At 33.5% G+C, this 19,246-nt stretch overlaps 1 protein-coding gene across 1 annotated transcript; it reads right to left on the bottom strand.

Annotated features, from left to right (window-relative positions):
* Nucleotides 1–5,481: 5,481 nt before the first annotated feature.
* On the bottom strand, nt 5,482–10,759 carry LOC126766758 (uncharacterized). The gene is made up of 4 exons (XM_050484477.1): nt 10,570–10,759; nt 8,669–8,754; nt 5,843–5,951; nt 5,482–5,766 (listed from the first exon to the last, which is right to left on the bottom strand). Exons 1-4 carry the CDS (start codon nt 10,742–10,744, stop codon nt 5,654–5,656), a joined length of 483 nt encoding a protein of 160 aa, XP_050340434.1. The 5' UTR covers nt 10,745–10,759; the 3' UTR covers nt 5,482–5,653.
* Nucleotides 10,760–19,246: the final 8,487 nt, after the last annotated feature.

Here is a 19,246-nt window from a genome sequence, read left to right as displayed (position 1 = left end):
TGTGTATGATAACATATTGTTTATTTCGCAACATAATTAAATTCAACATTTATTTTATCTATGCAAATGGTATAATAGAAACCATTCATATTGAAACAAAATAAAAGTTTTGGTTATAAAATGGTTATATATTGGTTATTATATCGACAGCACAAAATTTTATCTTTGGTTATAAAATAGTTATGTATGTATATACTTATGTATTTGTTATCATACTCATATTGAAACAAAATTTGACTTTTGGTTATAAAATGGTTATGTATAGGTTATTATAGATATTTGACAGCGATTTTCGTTTTTTTTTTTTTTTTTGGGATACGTTATTTTGCATTTTAGGTGACAATACATACATATGTACATATTTTAAATTTAAAAAGATATCGAATTGAAAAAGTTTTTTTTTTTGCAAAGTGAGCTTTGAGAAGATGTCGAAAAGAGAGAATAAACGAAACTGCGCTCAAACGATTTATTCGCTCTTTTAGATTTTTTCACCGTACCGCTGTGAGGAGAGCGGCAAGAATCCGTTGCGGTGCAAAAATGAATTCGCTGAAAGAATTAAAAGCCATCTCGCCAAATGAATTTTATTTACTAATATTTATCTGAGCAGCAAGTAAACAGGTTCCGAGCTTTGTTCGTAGTAAGCGGCTAATGTTCGATTACGATAATTTCGCAGTATGATTATTGGAAACGACGCTTTTGTGAAATCAATTGTGCAATAACAGAATCATAACACATACATAAGTATGTACATATTTACTTACTTACATATAAAACAAATACAACAAATACGTACAAGTTTAAATTCTACGAAAATGCATATTGCACACGTGTAAGTATGTATGTATGTATGTACATCCTGGTATTCTTGGAAATTGAAAAGTTTATTCGCTTTCCGTTTTGATATGAAAGCTAATTATTGTGTACTAAGTTAATTAGTTACATACATACATACAAAAGTATGTGGGAGGGAAAACCCCGTTTTATAGGAATGAAAGAGAGAAAACCGACAAACAAATGTTCCGTCGTTCACGACAGTTGAGTCTACGTCACCGGAACAGCCCGAGATTCTTATACGCTCAGGCGCAGATAAATATACTATGAAGTAAGTTAATTCATCTCGGTCTGAATTAAACAACAACAACAACAACAACAACAACAAATGTTATTTGTACAAACAGCATTTCTAATAATATACATATGTATGTCGGAGCGCCAGTTCATGTATTTTGTATGTCATTGTACATGCGTATGTCGGAGTGCTAATATTTTGTAGGCTACTATATGTGCCAGAGCTTTATATGGAATATGCGACGCATAGGCGGTGCTTTCGATTGCAAATGCGCAAAAACGCATAATAGCCAAACTGGAGAAACTGTTACTCAGTGAGGTCTGATCGCATTTTGCGAACAGAGAGTAAAGAGAGACAAGAACCGTCAGGTACTTTTAGATTCTAAAATTTAGAGTAATGAAGAAGTGCGTAATAATTAGACGCTGTGTCCTCGCAGAATTTGTTCGAAAAGTGACATCGATAGAAGCAGAACTTAATGTGCTATATTAACAAAAAGTATAAAGTGAAGTTATTGTGCTATACAAAAATTAAGGTGTGAAGTGATAAATAGTGGAATCATCTACGAACAAAATCAGCGACATACATATGTATACTTATTTATATTTTCCATATTGTGGCCAGAGTGGTATAATACATAGTACATACATACATACATACATACATACATACATACATACATACATACATACATACATACTTATGTACTTACTATACATATGTATGTATGTGCTGAAAAGCTTACCAACGAAAAACATTATTTTGAATTAAGTTAAGGGTTAACATCTGTTTAAATATGACATGTACTGACAAGAAGTCCAAGTTTCCACATACTAGTTTATTACAAACCTTTATTAGTGTCTTCATAATGAACCCCATGGGACAACCAAGCATGACAAGGTTCCATCAAATTTTCCATACACTTGTTATATATGTATGTAGTATCGGTCGGTATGGCCTTCCGTTGGCACGATTCCGATTACTTTGGCGGAGGGGTAAAAAAACCGAATTTCCGTATAAATGGAGTATGTAAGGATAGGGGAGCTTCTCCAGAGGAGGAATATCCAAAAACAATAAAAAATAACTAACATTTTTTGAAATATTCACGTTTAAAAATTCAAAAATTTGCACTAGGAAAACATGTTATTTCTCTATGTTTCACTAAATTTGTTCACATTTTTACTCTGTATATTTAAATACACACTCTAAGCTTTGAAAAAAGCTCACATTTCACATTTATTTTGCAATTTTTCAGCTAAATTTAGTAATTTAAAAATCACTTGTCAAATTCATGGCTGAAAAGTTTAGAGTGTTTATATTTACGAGGAAAACCAGCTTTGTCACACCTTAAAAACCAAAAGTGAAGGATTTTTCAGAGTTTCACGGCGTTTTATTTGTTTGTACTTTCGAGTGATACTTTTTTCTTTATTAAGGTTGGTACGCAGCTCTCAAGTAATTGCTCAAGAAAAAAAATACATTATTTCTCAAGTAATTTTGGCAGCTGGTTACGCATTGTGAATGATCTACATTAGAAGAGCAAGAGAGAATAAACAAAGAAAACAAACTTTGTGCGTAATATGTATGTATGTGTGTATGTGTATGGTAACATAAATATTTTCATTGAGATTTAAGAAATGTTGTTGATGATTGGTAGGTTTTATACAATATTTCAAAATGGAATATGTTTCATAATAATGATTTCAACTAATTTAGGATGAATTTGACGATTACTTCGAATTTCCTTCAAGAAACAATTGTTGATTTGATGTTTCTTCGCAAAACCAGGTTTGCCATATTCACATTTTACTGAAAAAAATTATCAAAAATTAGTACTAGATTTCTTGAGAGCTGCGTACTAGCACAAGTAAATTTATCGCAGGAAAGTTTCTTGACCGTTTCTTAAGCGTTTTTTTATATGAAGTTTTTACGTTTCTTGAGAGCTGCGTACTAAGCTTTAACTATAAAAAAACTATAAAGAAGATTTTTCAAGCTAAAATTGAATATGTGAACACTTTTCCATATATGTATGTACATTAGAGTGATTCAAAAATAAAAATTTTTTTTTTTTTCGTTTGGTACTCGGAAAAATAGGTTCCTAGAAAAGAAAGCCTCTCCAAACATATTTATATCTCGCTTCCAACTACTTGAAAAAATATCTTGTTCCTTAGATTTTGTAGGAAATTGAATGCTCTACAAAAAAGGTCTACTATGATTTTTTCGTAAACCCAAAGGTTTAAAAGATATTAACAGTTAAAGTTTGATTATTTTTGGGAAAATTTTTTATTTCTTATGAATTTTATAACTCAATGAAAAAAAATAATTATGAGGGTGACTGAAGTACTTTCGCGTAGTCCTCTTTTTTTTCTGCGCGCTCTAAAAAAATAACTCTGGCCGAGCGAATACCCGGGGTGACTGAAGTACTTTCGCGTAGTACTCCTTTCTGCGTTAAAACTAAAAAAATATATTGACTTTTTGTTATAAAGTGGTTATATTATTTGGTTATCATGCACTCATATTGAAACAAATTTTTAATTTTCGTTTGTGTGTAATTTAATTAATTTGAAGAGAAAAATGTGAATAAAGTGTGTTTAACGTGGTGAAATAGCTTCTTGAAATGTTCGAATTTTGCGAGTTTTTAAACTTTAAGGTCGAATATCTCGTAAACTAAGCGTTTGCGGAAACGGAATTGTGCCCTTCCGTTCTTCACCGTGTTTGTGTTTTTCGGTTTCGGTTTCGGTTTATTTTTGAAGCGCTATTCTCTAGATTGTTGGACCAAAAAACATTAAACAACTTTTTTATGTTCCATGGCTGGACTCTACTCTTCAAGCAGATCATTCATGCTCATACACCCGTCGAAATATTTATAAATACACCGTCAAATTTTATATTTTTCTTGGAAAAATTGGTGTAAGCGTCCTGCATTTTAAATATGTATACGCAAGGATAATTAAATTGTTTCATATTCATTTGATTTTTTAAACGCAATAGGCGGTGAATATTTAACTAAACCGTTATCTCTGAGCGAAATATTTATAAAGCCAGAGAGCGCTTATTTGCTTCCATTGTTTGTTTAGTTATGACAAATAAGACTACATGTGAGTTATTAATTATTGTTGCATAAGTAATTTAATTAGCTAATTAATTTCATATATATTTTAACTTTTTTTTTGAAATCGTAAAGAATGCCTCGCGGAAAAGCTTTGACAGAAGAAGAGAAAGGAAAAACTATGGCATATTGTAAAAAAGGGTTGTCAAATGGAGACATTTTAAGACGATTATATAGATCGAAGGATATTGTAAGAATTTCTTTACAATTTCGGACCAATTATGGAAAAACTGAGAGAAGTGGGAACCCTCCAAAAGTGAAGGAAAGAAAGGCATTAAACGACTTATTATGGAGGAATATGTAAGTGCGAGAGAAATAAAACAACAAGTTAATTTGAAGATAGGAGTACGACGAGTACAACAAATACTTAGATATAAATTAGATAGTATTTATGGCAAAAAATGCGCCAAACCGTCATTGGCCGACAAACACAAATTGGCCAGGCTTTGTTTCACCGAAAAATATCGCTTTGGATGACCATTATTTTTACGGTTACCGTTACCCATTCTTTAATTAATTCTATGCCCAGACGCCTAGAAAAGATTATTACTAACAATGAGAGTCATAAGTCTTATTAAACATTTTATTTTTCTCTTAAATATTATTTCGGGATTTTAGTGTAAGAACAAATAAACATAAGCACCACAAAGTCTGCGTTCAGACTGCTTGAACTGAAAATACCGTTACTTTTCATGCATATGCCCTTTTTTTTGCGTTGGTTCTGTTGTGTTTTAATGTAATTAATCGTTTCAAGAGCTCGTGACACGTTTAAATATTAAAAAAAAAATGGAAATTAAAAGAAAAGAAATCAGAGTGTCGGAAAGAAAAAATATTTCTTTTTTTTCGGTTAATGCCTTAAAAGTTTTCGAGAGAAAGGTTCTGCGAAAGATTTATGGTCCTTTGCGCGTTGGCCGGCGGTCGGCGGTCGGCGGATATTGCATTCGATGGAACGATGAGCTGTATGAGATATACATACGACGACATTAACCTAGTTCAGCGAATCATAGCCAGCCAGCGGTTATGCTGGCTAGGTCATATCGTACGGATGGACGAAAACACTCCAGCTGTGAAAGTATTCGACGTAATACCCGTCGGGGGAAGAAGAGGAGGAGGAAGACCTCCACTACGTTGCAAAGACCAAGCGGAGAAGCGCCTGTCTTGGCTTGGAATCTCCAATTGGCGCCACCTTGCGAAAAGAAAAAAACGCGCTGTTGTTAACTCGGCTATAACCGCGTATGTATCTGTATGTATAATAGAAATTCCAAATTGATAGAAATTTTATAGATTTCCGATATAATGAAATGCAAAATTAGTAGAAAATCATTGATTTGTTTTTATTTTTATCGACTCGTAAATATACAAAATTTATATACTCATTATAAAATATAAGTATGTACATATGTATGCATGTATGTACTTAATATATGAACATCAATATCCAATTTTTATTTGTTATAAAAAAACCAGCATTTCCTTTTTCGTTAGGCCATTTGTTTGGGCATAAACTCAGCTGGACGTGAAAAGCCCGTTTGTCTTTCCGATTTGATTCTCTTATAAAGCGAGAACATCGCAATCCAGAGATAAATACTCAATGCTGTGAGAAAAAAAGTTAATAAAATAATTACATGGAATGCAAAGCTTGTGTATATGCACTATATGTGTCAACTCACGGAGGCCTAAAAGACTGACATAAGTACCAGTGCTGAACATGAAAATAATCGAAAACACTATTCCCAAGGCACTGACGATCAACCAAACCAAAACCAAATTGTGACGTTTCTGTAAATAGTTGCAGAAGAAATGTTAGGATTGAAATACAATAAATGAAATAAGGTTTAATAAAAATACAAATAAATTAGTTAATAAAGTCTTAATAAGAAATGGAATAAATATGCCATTAAATTAACAATTAAGTAAAAATAAAATATTTAGTTATGGAAGTAAAAGATAATAAAACATAAATCACAACAGATCTTTAGAAGTCGGACTAAACAATGTTCATTCCTTTAGTTCAAATTTGACTCGGACTGATTTGATAAAACAGCGTGCGCCAAATGGATAAAAGTTTTTTCCGTTCCCACAATAGTCGCGTCTACATAACCGGAATGGACCCGGATTTTTTTTCGGCTAAGGACTGCTAACTCGGCAATATTCCACTGCAAGCATATTTTCAGCCCCTAGAACAACAATTTACAAATTTTTGTTCTCTTGGTACAACCTTTCTTTATTTATGTTCACAAATAGTTCGATCTCAATAACAGGTCATTTGAAAAGTCCCCCCTATAATAGTAAAAAACATTTTTTTGTCAAAATTCGTTTTTTTATTCAACACAGTTCCCTTCAGGGGTTATACACTGATTATTGATTGTTAGCGAACCTCCAACTTATCGATACTATTTTTGTAGCACGATTAGTCTTTTGATTCAAAATAGGCCTCAGCTTCGGCGATTACCTTTTCATTCGACAAACATTTCTTCCAAGCAAGAATTCTTTTTAGATTTGAGAACAGGAAACAGACGCTGAAGGTCAGATCTGGAGAATGCGATAGATGCGGGTGCAATTCCAAACCAAATTCAAAGTTGTTTGCCATTTAATTGACTTGTGACACAGTAAAATATTTTGGTGAAACCGTACTTTCTTCAAATGCGGCCGTATTTCGTTCTTTAAACGGTGCAATAACGCTATTTAATAGTCGCTTCTGATGGTTTTTCCTTTTTCAATGTAGTCTATAAAAATTATTCTATGCGCATCCCAAAATGCATTCCACGCTTTGGAGCGGTAGCATCGTGTGCAGTCCACTCGGACGACCGACCACGTTCAGTTTTATTCATATAACGGAAATAACCACATCCTTACTGTGATTTCAGAAAATAAGTGGCACAATTGTCGTCGATATTATGAGCTTCGTAAGTCAAAGACTTGCCTTACGCCGTGCTTTACGGTGACGGAGACTAACGTATGCTTTTTTTTTAAATATTTGTTTTTGAATGAACTTTTCGAAAAAATACACGAAAAAAATTTAACACGATCAATTATATAAAATAATCGGTTTTTTAAGTAAAATCGTCATTTTTTGGAAGTTCGCCATTTTTTTTTATTTTTTCTCAAAAAAAACTTCAATTAATTTGACAACTATCCCTGCTAATCCGGAGATCCGTGGCAGTTGTGTTACTATCACTGTCAGCACCATCATTGTTCTCATTGTCGTCACTAAAATCATCTTCATGGTTACTTGCATCAACATGAGGACCATCACTAGTTTTGTTGGTTCCTTTACTAATTTTGAAGCTTCTTTTCGACACGAACTGGATAACAAATAATTTCCACCTAATCCTAAAGTTACTTTCATAATTTCAGTTGCTGGACGTAAACCCACTTTTCTCAAATGTGATTCCCACTTAAATGGATTACAACATCGATCGAATTGTTGTATTGATGCCATAATGTCTTCATAAAATTCTTCCAATCAATTTAGATTAATAGAATAAAATAATTAGCTTTTCAAATAACATCAAATCAAAATAGTATTCATAAACTATAACAATTATTTATTTATTTAGCAAATGTAATATCAACAATCTTTCACTAGACACTTGATCGCACAAAAGATTAACAGCAATTTACAGGTTATGTTTTAGACAGTATGAAAAAACCGTATTCATAGTATAGTTTCTAGTATACTGACTATAGGTAAGTCTATAATTGTCCAACCCTAGTTTATCGACCTTACTAATAGGTAAAATTTGAATCTTGGTGATTATATTCGTAAATTAAGTCTATAAACTGAGAATATAATATCATAAAATCGTTAAATTATAATTTTTATATGATAGAAATAAAGTTTACGGAAAATTTTTTTTTTTCATTTTTGAAAATTTGACATTTTTTTTTAAATAAATAAAAAAAATTAAAAAAAAAAATCTGCCCACTCCAGGATTAGCAGGGATAGTTGTCAAATTAATTGAAGTATTTTTTGAGGAAAAAAAAATGGCGAACTTCCAAAAAATTACGATTTTACTTAAAAAAATCGATTATTTTATATAATTGACTGTGTTAAATTTTTTTCGTGTATTTTTTCGAAAAGTTCATTCAAAAACAAAAATTAAAAAAAAGGTCCCAAAAAATCAATTTCTACAAAAGTTATTGCTATTTGAAAATAAAAAAGCCATTTTTTTTAATTCATAACTTTTTTGAAGTTGGACAAAAAATTTTGAAAAAATTCTCAAAAATGTTTTTCAAAGGGTAGAAAAGGATGGTTAAGTTTCAGCAAAATCTAAAGGGGTTCCCATATGCATGTATTTGGTAAAGAACACACAATTGATAATGCTGTTGTTGCAGCATTTCGCTCCAAACATGCTTTCGAAGAATCATTCGAATTAAATATTAATAATATAAAAAATCTCACTTGTGCTGACATAGTATAAGTATAAATATTCTATATATTACTGTGTACATGCATAAGTATGTATATATGTGGTATAAATCTAAATACAAACCTTTACTGTACCCAAAATCAGGCAAATGCTTGCGGCACCAAAGACGAGAATTGTGACTAGAAACATGCAGGGGTCTCTATAATAAGCTGAAATTAAATAAATTATTTTACATAAAAATTATGAAATACAAAATTTTAGAGAAAATGTACATATGTATGTATATCGTCGCCTAAAATTCAAAATAACGAAACATCAATTTTTATGAGCTTACAGGCAAAGGAAAATCGATATAATAGAAACCACTCATATTGACTTTTGGTTATAAAATGGTTATATATTGGTTATATCTTATAGCGGAAGTATGTAACATGATTTAGTGAATCGTAAGCAATAAAAAAACTTAATTTCTATTTTTATACCCTGAACAGGGTATATTAAGTTTGTCCAGAAGGAAGCGTCGGAGACCCTATAAAGTGTATATTTAAGTGATCAGTATATTGAGCTGAATCGATTTAGCCATGTCCGTCTGTTCGTCTGTCTGTCCGTGTGTCTGTCTGTATATATACGAACTAGTCCCTCAGTTTTTAAGATATCGTTTTGAAATTTTGCAAACGTAATTTTCTCTTCAAGAAGCTGCTCATTTGTCGGAACTGCCGATATCGGACTACTATAACATATAGCTGCCATACAAACTGAACGATCGGAATCAAATGCTTGCATAGGAAACTTCCTCATTTGACGATATATGTATGTATGCATCTTCCCGAAATTTGGATTGAGTTATTATTCATAGGAATAATGTAATCTCTTTAGATTTACTTAAATACATAATTACTAAAAAACGCACCTGTGAAGGGTATAAGAGTATTAGCTTCGGTGTAGCCGAAGTTAACGTTTTTTCTTGTTTGATAATACGTTGTTTTGCATTTTAGGTGACGATATGGACATACATATGTATATATAAATTAGTATACTTGTATTTATACATATATATATTCATGTTTAAATGACAAAAAAATCAAAAATTAAGTATGTATGTAGGTATGTTTTATATAATATACGTCCTTATACTTTCTAAAAAAAGTTTTGTGCGCCTAACGGCTTTTTTGAAACAGTACGAAATAGTCGTTACATTTAAGGGGTTGCGTGCATTAGTAAGTCGAACGTATTCTTTCGCGAATTTTTGTTTTTGTATATGAATTTTATGTGATAAACAAATGCAAATAATGTAGATTTGGAGAAATTAATCAACTTTAATAATCGGCTTATTTTGATTTTTTTTATTCCATTGCTTCAGCAGTCATTCTCCAGCTAGACATACTATGAAAGTATGTAAAAGGGTGTGTACAGAAGATTTTTTTGCTTAAAATTATTTCAATAATTAAATAAATCATAATTCATTACATAACTTCGAGATTTGTTTTAACAGAGCGTCACATTTCCTGGATATAGAGTCCATTAGCTGCTAGTAACGTGCAAATAATAATACTTCCTTTTGCACTACCAAACACAAATTTCTTAAATTGGTTGGTTTTTGTACGAAATATATTTTTCATATCGGTACTGAGGTTTTTTGTGGAGTTGTGGTAAGCCAATTGCGCATACTGCGACTTAACCTCAACGCGTTTGACTCTACAACCACTTCTTTGCGCAATTGTTGAGATGTTTAGGATCATTTTCTTGTTCGTTTAACCATATGAGTTTTTTATATAAAAAAAATTATATTTTATTTATATAAACGTTATATTCCCTCAGGCACGCGGTAAGATAACCTCATCTAATATTTTGATATATGCCACTTAATCCATAAATTCTTCGCATTAAAAGAAATTCATATCAAGGTTCCGTCACACACATACATACATAAGTAGAATGTTACTAATTCTAACAAATTACCAAATTGGTAAGTTCTATTACATATTCATATATTTATGTATATCTATACTTTAATTTCCACTCACCGCTTTCATGTATATTATAATAGCCACGTTCACGTAATGTTGCGATATGTTCATGTGCTTCAACTATTTTGCCTATGGCAAGGATAGTCGGATAGACAGTGCTAATGACACCTAACCAGCCAAAGAATATCGCTGTGAGTTCCAAGTCGAAGCAAAAGAACTTTTCTACCACCATTTTCACAGTATTTTTAATTTTTGTGGATTTCACTAGAGGTTAGAGTATTATGCAATTAATATTCACTGCGGCTGACAACTGATGCGACTGTTGAGAAATGCCGCTGATATTCCCTTATAAACAAAATTCATATCATATCACTGACGATGCGTTGCCAGCAAAAGAAGCGGTGAGTGCGCTTGCAAATGCCGCTCTTTCTGATCTTTCTTGCTCTCCATCTCTCTAGAAATGGAACGGTAAACAAAAAGAAGTGATATGCAAAAGGATTTGAAAATTGTTGGTTCTATTAGGTCCACAGTATGAATTAGTATAAAACTCAGCGTAAATTGTGGTTAGACGTACATATTTGGAAGCCTTCCCTTCAGCCTCTTCGTTGAGTTTACAAAACCTAAATGTAAAAATTAATGAAAAATCCAGCATTTGATTTTCATCCATGCTCATTAATGGCATATTTTACATAAAAATTTTCAAAATTAAATCATTGCACCTTATGGTAAATCGTGCTTTTCGCAATAAGTGAGTTTTCTCACACACCCGAAATGCTCAAAGGTATCGATTCCTTTCGTACGAGAGTGCGCCACTATTCTTATAACTTATAATGTGTTACTTGTAGTTTCCAGCTATTAAAAGCTAAACATGCATTTTTCTCATTCATTTCTTCAAATGTTCCTTCAGGTTTCTATTCTCGTCAATCCTCTCATTTTTTGCTCCACAATCATCGATTAGCGTCTCTTGTTCTCGACATATCAATGTGAGATCGTTTGCTCACCCTTTTCGCAAATTGGCGACATTGGGCGTCGTCTGCTTTCCAAACAAAAATATGGTATGGTGGTATATGTAGGTGTCAATGTTGGTGCAGCTCTCGGCATGCTGTCTAACGCAATGAGAGCAATAAAAGAACCCCCATTGACTGACTATTCTACGCAGTTTAGTAGTGTTAAATGTCCATATGTGTAGCTGTGTGATTTTATATTAAATTTTTAGTCGCAAGGCACCTGTTCTTATTGCCAGTTTTGATCTTATTGCATGGAACCAAATATTCCCTTTCGTTCGAGCATGCCATGCGAAAAAACTAAATATATCTTAAAGAGATTGATCAGCTTCAGAGAACGTGTATTATAGCCTTGACAGATGACAGCACTGATTGGCAATAAAGTCTGTCAGCTTTTCAAACGAAAGTTGACCAAAAGAGACTACAAAAAGAGAGTATAACAAATTATTCTTCACTATGTTGCTATTCATGCCAATTGAGATAAAACATGGTATTTTAATAATAAAAAAGTCTTTTCGTATTTTGTCGATAGATGTCGTTGCAGTCGTATATCTCCTGTGCTACCAATCAAATTGTGCCATATTGTTGGAAAGATGAGATTTAAGCTTCATTTAAAAAAAAATAAATAAATTCGGGGAAGTTGAAAAAAGTTACAGCTGTTCAAAAATGAAGAAATTCGTTATATTTTGAAATTTTTGTTTAAAAAAGGGAAGAATGCCACGCAAGCCACCAATGAAATTCGTGAAGTTTATAGCAAAAATGGAGTAACTGTTACTCAGTGAAATCTGATCGCATTTTGCGAACTGAGACTAAAGAGAAACAAGAATCGTCAGGTACTTTTATAGTAATGAAGAAGTGCGCAATAATTAGGCGCTGTGTCCTCGCAGAATTAGTTCGAAAAGTGACATCGATAGAAGCAGGACTTAATGTGCTATATTAACAAAAAGTATAAAGATAATAGTGATAAATAATGGAATCAGCTACGAAGAAAATCACCGACATACACTTATTTATATTTTCCATATTGTGGCCAGAGTGGTTTAATACACACATACATATGTACTTACGGATTTACTTACTATATGTATGTATGTGCTGAAAAGCTTACCAACGAAAAACATTCTTCTGAATTAAATTATGGCTTTACATCTGTTTAAATATGACATGTACTGATAGGAAATCCAAGTTTCCACGTACTAGTTTATTACAAATCTTTATTAGTGTCTTCAAAATGGACTGCTGAGACAATCAAGCATGACATGGTTTAACCCATGTTTCCATACACTTGTTATAAGTATCGGTCTTCACCGTGTTTGTGTTGTTTCAGTTTCGGTTTATTTTTGAAGCGCCATTCCCTAGATTGTTGAACTAGAGAACAACAAACCATTGTTTTATGTCCCCTGGTTGTACTCTACTCTTCAAGCAGATCATTTATACTCCTATACTATATATACATATACATATGTATATTTTAAGTGTCTCCGACGTTACCTTCTGGGTGTTACAAACTTGGAAGCAAACTTGATATACCCTGCTCAGGGTATAAAATATTCGGATTGGCGGATTTTGTGAAAATTTTTAAGGAAAGTATTCAAAATTTGGCCATTAAGACGACTTTTCCGGCAGTATCTTTGAGAGAAGATAAGTAAAAAGAAAAAAAATCGGTTTTTAATGAAGACCACAAAGGGTCTTAATGAAGACCATAAAGGGAATATTATATTTTTGGCAGTCGTTTGTACAAAAAAATGCAAATTTTGGTGAAAATCTATTGACGTTTTTTTATTAGTTGTAATTGAACCAAAAAAGTTTATATCTCGAAGACCTGTATCAAATTTCATTAAGATCGGTTGAATAGTTCGCGAGACATTTTGACAAACGGCTTTAAAAACACTGTTTCGAGACTCTTTATGGAGTTAAGGTACTGTACAACCATTTCTTTTGCGCAATTGTTGGTATGCTATTTTTATGTAAAAAATATATTTTATTTATATAAATGTTATATTCTCTTAGGCACGGAGTAAGATAACCTAATCTAATATTTTGATACATATGCCACTTGACCCATGAATTCTTCACACTAAATAAAGATACATATCCATGTTCCGTCGCACACATATGTACATATGTATGTATATATGTATTTATAAGGTACATCCCTGCCAACCATGAGCGGGTAAAAAACCAGTGAAACAGTAGGTAGTAAAGTGGGAAAAACTGTGGGTAGATTGCCATAAGCCGCGTGAAGATTCTACTCACTTTTCCCATCACATGTACGTATACATGTGATCATACATCTCTGTTGCGCTCATTCAGCAGTGTCATATAAAAAGTATATCTGTCCTGCTCTAATATCTCCAATCGACGGCTGATGCAGGGTTGTATTGTAAACAGCTTATGCAGGGTTGCATTTTTTGATTCCTATTTTAAAATTTTTAAACAAAAAATCACATAAAATTCACCTACTTACTTACTTCTTCTTGTTGTACGAGCCTCCTTTACGATGGTACGATCTTTTAATCGTTTTTTTATTACCCTTTTTGGGATTTTCTTTTGACACTATTGACAAATATGTTTTCTCCTTCGCAATCATTCAAATAAATCAAGAATTGAAAGAAACTTTTTTCATCGCATTTAGGTAAACAAAAAATAACCCGAAAATGTGCGTTGGTGTTAGTGTATAGAGAAAAAATGTGTAGTTGTATTGGAATATTTGTCACAAGCGGGTAGCCGTGGTGGGCAGGGACATACTACATAAATTACTGCCTACATGCACAAGTGTGTATGTATATTATAAATCTAAATACAAACCTGAACTGCGCCCAGAATCAGGCTAATATTTCCGCCAACATTGATGAGAGCTATGACTGGAAGAGTATTGATGAATATTTGCAGTTCTGAAATTAAATAAATGTAAAATTATTTTTATATACTCTGATCAAATTTGACCCGGACTTGTCCGTTTAAACTTTTAAACGTTTTTGATTTATGTGTTGGTTAAGAAGGGTGTCAAAAAGCGTGAATCGACACCAAGTAGAAGTCGCAAAAGAGATTATTGACAACGCAGTTCAGAACCCTACATTCATCAAACGCAACATTACCGGTGACGAAAAGTGGGTTTATGAAAATGACGTCGAAACTGTCCAACAATCCAGCAAATGGCGTCCAAAAAATGAACCGAAATCGAACAATCCAAAATTCGCTGATGACATGAAGGACCCCTCCAACCGAGATCTAGTTGTAAGTCTAGATATGTGGTAAATCGGATTAAACATTGGCCTATGCGTGTATTAGCTCGGAAAGCTAATTGGAAGGCGACAATAATAGTTTGTATTAAAATACGTGTTTGTTTTGTCAGTCCGGGTCAAATTTGGAATATATTAAATACAGATATATCACTTACCAACTGCGAAGATGGCACTATAAAACCCATAAATAACACTGGCCTACAAAAAAATTTGTTGGTTGGGTGCAGCTCTGTACGCATCAGTAGTCGGTATAGTAGGTAGGATGAACCACATGCCCGCTACTAGATGTCAGCTGACAGCTCTAGTTTACCTACAATTCCCATTTTAATTTCCCTGTATACAATGTATGCAAGCACTTGCCAGCCACCGCATCGCACATCACTCATACGCCCTGGCATACATCAAGTAATGTAAACTTGTATGGTACTGTCCTGTATGAGGTCAGCCGTTCCAAATATTGGCTTCTGGCAATTTATGTGAATAAACCAATTACACTGGCCTAAAAAAGAAATTTTTTGGTTTGGTGCAGCTCTGTGCGCATCAGTGGTCGGTATAGTAGGTAGGATGAACCACATGCCCGCTACTAGATGTTTTTTTCTTTCTTTCTTATGAACAAGAGCTGATATGGAAAATGTGACTTGTTTTCTCGTATCAACTCACAAAATACATCCAAAATCAGGTATAAAATCTTAGGCACCAAAATGAGTGTAGGCCAGTGTAATTACTGCTACTAAGCTACAGTTCCTAGAGCGGTGATGCATCAACCAAGGTAAGATCAACTTGTGATATTGCTGGAACAAATTTTGTAGAAAAATTAATAACGAAAATAAATTAAAATAAATGAGAAAAAGTTAAACTCGAACGGAACGTAACATCAAATATTATTGGAAAAGTAAAAATGTCGCCACTTGGTCCCAAATACCAACCAAATATTGCAAGTGCAATTAAGTTAAATAGATTTAAAATGGCGTTATATAGGAAGTAGACATAATTGGGATATATTTTTTGTTAAAAAGTGTGGACCATCGCGTTTTTGTGTTCTATATCATCCTGTCCAGCCAATTTTACCTTACTACTGTTAAACGTTCGGTTGCTCCGATAATTGAAAAGGTTTCGTAGAGTATCGTTATCGTCTTAATTCTTCTTCTTCTTCTTAATTGGCGTTGACACCGCTTACGCGATTATAGCCGAGTTAACAAAAGCGCGCCAGTCGTTTCTTCTTTTCGCAATTCTGGCGCCAATTGGATATTTTAAGCGAAGCCAGGTCCTTCTCCACTTTGTCCTTCCAACGGAGTGGAGGTCTTCCTCTTCCTCCGCTTCCCCCGGCGGGTACTGCGTCGAATACTTTCGGAGCTGGGGTGTTTTCGTTCATCCGGACAACATGACCTAGCTTAATTATTACCTGATAGTTAAATAGCACACTTACAATTTTTTTGTTTTCTTGAGATCCTTTTTTTTTTTTTGCATATTTTTTAATTTTTTTTGTCCAAACTTCAGCATCATTCCAAATGTTTTCTATCGGGTCAAGATCGTAACTGTCTAATAAACCAACATTTTTGGTAGATATCATGCATGACTATCCAATTTACAGGCATTGATTCGAATGTGAATGACTTCATTGTGTGCTTATGGTGTTTAAATAGGTATACTCATTCATTCAACCGTCAATTCTGATCAACGGTCCCACTCCAAATACCAAAAACATATTCAATATCCACAACAAAAATAAATTTATATAGCACTGATACCAAACTTGATTGTGCCGAACACCAAACCAGCATTGGCCGTGACAGACATGTAGTAACAATACCATATATGTATATGTACAAGTATATGATATAAATACCATACTAGCAAAAAACCATATGAGCAATGTAAAGTTTTGCTGATAACAATACCATGATGTTTCATGGTGATATTTCAATAAACACAGCTAAAAAAGCTTAAAAAAAGGTAAGAAACTTTGCTACGACTTTTTACGCTTAAGCTCATCAAAACGTTCTGTCAAAGTTACTTAAAAAATTAATAAACAAAGGAAAGTAATAAGAAAACGACGCACATTTATTTGGGGACTTCTGAGACAAAGACCCTCACTGAAGTTTGCGGCCAAAATATTGAAAGGGCATGTGCTACAAAATTTATGCGTACAACTTAAAAACGAGCACTAAGTACTTACATACATATGTACATATGTTTGACTGCTGTTGAGATACGTACGCGGCTAAACAATTTAACAAAAATATATACATATTTACATTGGTATGTAAGCACAAGCCATTTATAAAAACATTCTTATTTAATTCTGGTAAATCTAACATTTTTTAGGCAAGACGTAACGTAAAATTGGTATTAGTGGCGGACCTCCGTCAAAGTGAGAGTTCTACAACGTGTTGCATAAGGTGTTGGGGCAGTTTTAAATCAAGCAATTTTTTGAAGTAATGGATGAAAGTTTAATTTACATTTACATATTTACTATTATCATTTGTTTTTAAAGCCGAATTGTGAAGAATCTTTAATTGATTCTGAATCTGATGTAATGAAGGTATCGTTAAGTGAACACTCCATTTACAAAACACCGGGTAGTGAGTTCGCTGAAATACCGGCTGATGAACCATTGACAAGTGTTAACTCCAGAAATGCACGAAAACGCCCAGTTGATAATTTTTTCGAATTAATAAAATATGGACTGAGAATTATGCAGAAGTATTATATTTAGATAAATCATTAGAAAATTAAGAAAAATTTGTAAAATTACTCGAATTGGTATTGTTCTAACGGGCCACACTGAACCCGTACCCTGACACCGCACTTTTGTAGGCCAGTGTAATTGGTTTATTCACATAAATTGCCAGAAGCCAATATTTGAAACGGCTGACCTCATGCAGGACAGTACCATACAAGCTTACATTACTTAATGTATGCCAGGGCGTATGAGTGATGTGCGATGCGGTGGCTGGCAAGTGCTTGCATACATACATAGTATACAGGGAAATTAAAATGAGAATTGTAGGTAAACTAGAGCTGTCAGCTGACATCTAGTAGCGGGCATGTGGTTCATCCTACCTACTATACCGACTACTGATGCGCACAGAGCTGCACCAAACCAAAAAAATTTTTTTGTAGGCCAGTGTAATTGGTTTATTCACATAAATTGCCAGAAGCCAATATTTGAAACGGCTGACCTCATGCAGGACAGTACCATACAAGCTTACATTACTTAGTTTATGCCAGGGCGTATGAGTGATGGGCGATGCCGTGGCTGGCAAGTGCTTGTATACATAGTATACGGGAAAATTAAAATGAGAATTGTAGGTAAACTAGAGCTGTCAGCTGACATCTAGTAGCGGGCATGTGGTTCATCCTACCTACTATACCGACTACTGATGCGCACAGAGCTGCACCAAACCAAAAAAAATTTTTTGTAGGCCAGTGTAAGTGATACCATAATTTGAATTCGTGAAAGCGAACATAAACACATATGTATGGTCATGATACATGCAAAAGTGCTAACATACGTCTGTAGTAGTAATATATAGTACTGAGCATAATTTTTATTCCATGCTCAGCTCTGTTCAAGCGCTACTGTTATGATATTCTCCGCGTCGTGAACCTTCTCTATGATGTACATACATATGTACTCTCTGCATAAAAGAACATCAAACGAAGACTAGCGTTTGCGAGAGAGCATCAGCAAAAATATTCAATGTTCTGTTATTCAGTGGTATGGAGTGATGAATCCAAGTTATACACAAAAGAAACTGTGCATCATGGTGGATCATCAGTCATGGTATGGGGATACTGCACTTCATATGGGATAAGACCAATTGTAGAAGTTGAGGGCAAAATGACTGGCAGTACATTTAATTGGAAATTACGCCGATGACTTGCCACTAGCTTGGATTTTTCAGCCAGATAACGGCCAAAAGCAACTGCAAGGGTGTTAAAGAATGGCTAGCAGTCAATCACATCAAGTGTCTCGACTGGCGTGCCCAAAGCCCGAATATAAACTCCATAGAGAATCTATGGTGAATTATTAAGAGGGCAGTTGTGGCGAGAAAACCGTCAGATAAGGTTACATTGTGGCAAATCCTAAAGATCGAGAGGAGTAAAATTACCCTGGACCAATGTAGCACACTGGTACGTACAATGAACAAACGTTGCAAGGAAATGATTCTTTCAATAAGAATAGTATAGTAATTAAGAAGAGGTTAAGAACCATTCACGGTTCGACTATCATCCAATATTTCCATAATATATGTAAATTTATTTAGCGTTTAAGAACGATTTTATGAAATTGAAAACTTAGAGAGTGATCTCTTAGTAGGAATGAATTTTTTAAATAAAATCGAAGCTAAAATAAATATTTCAAATGGAATGTTGATTTAAGTGTAACAAAAATAAAATTGAATAAATAATTTCAGTGAAAATTTCGCTACATTTTTTTTTTTCAAATAGTTGTAATCGAAAAAAAATCCTTCGTTCAAG

Source organism: Bactrocera neohumeralis, unplaced genomic scaffold (assembly GCF_024586455.1).
Source record: "Bactrocera neohumeralis isolate Rockhampton unplaced genomic scaffold, APGP_CSIRO_Bneo_wtdbg2-racon-allhic-juicebox.fasta_v2 ctg2383, whole genome shotgun sequence".
In the NCBI taxonomy this organism is placed as follows: Eukaryota; Metazoa; Arthropoda; class Insecta; order Diptera; family Tephritidae; genus Bactrocera; species Bactrocera neohumeralis.
The sequence above is the reverse complement of the archived record's forward strand: the minus strand, read 5'-3'. Positions and strand labels throughout refer to the sequence as shown.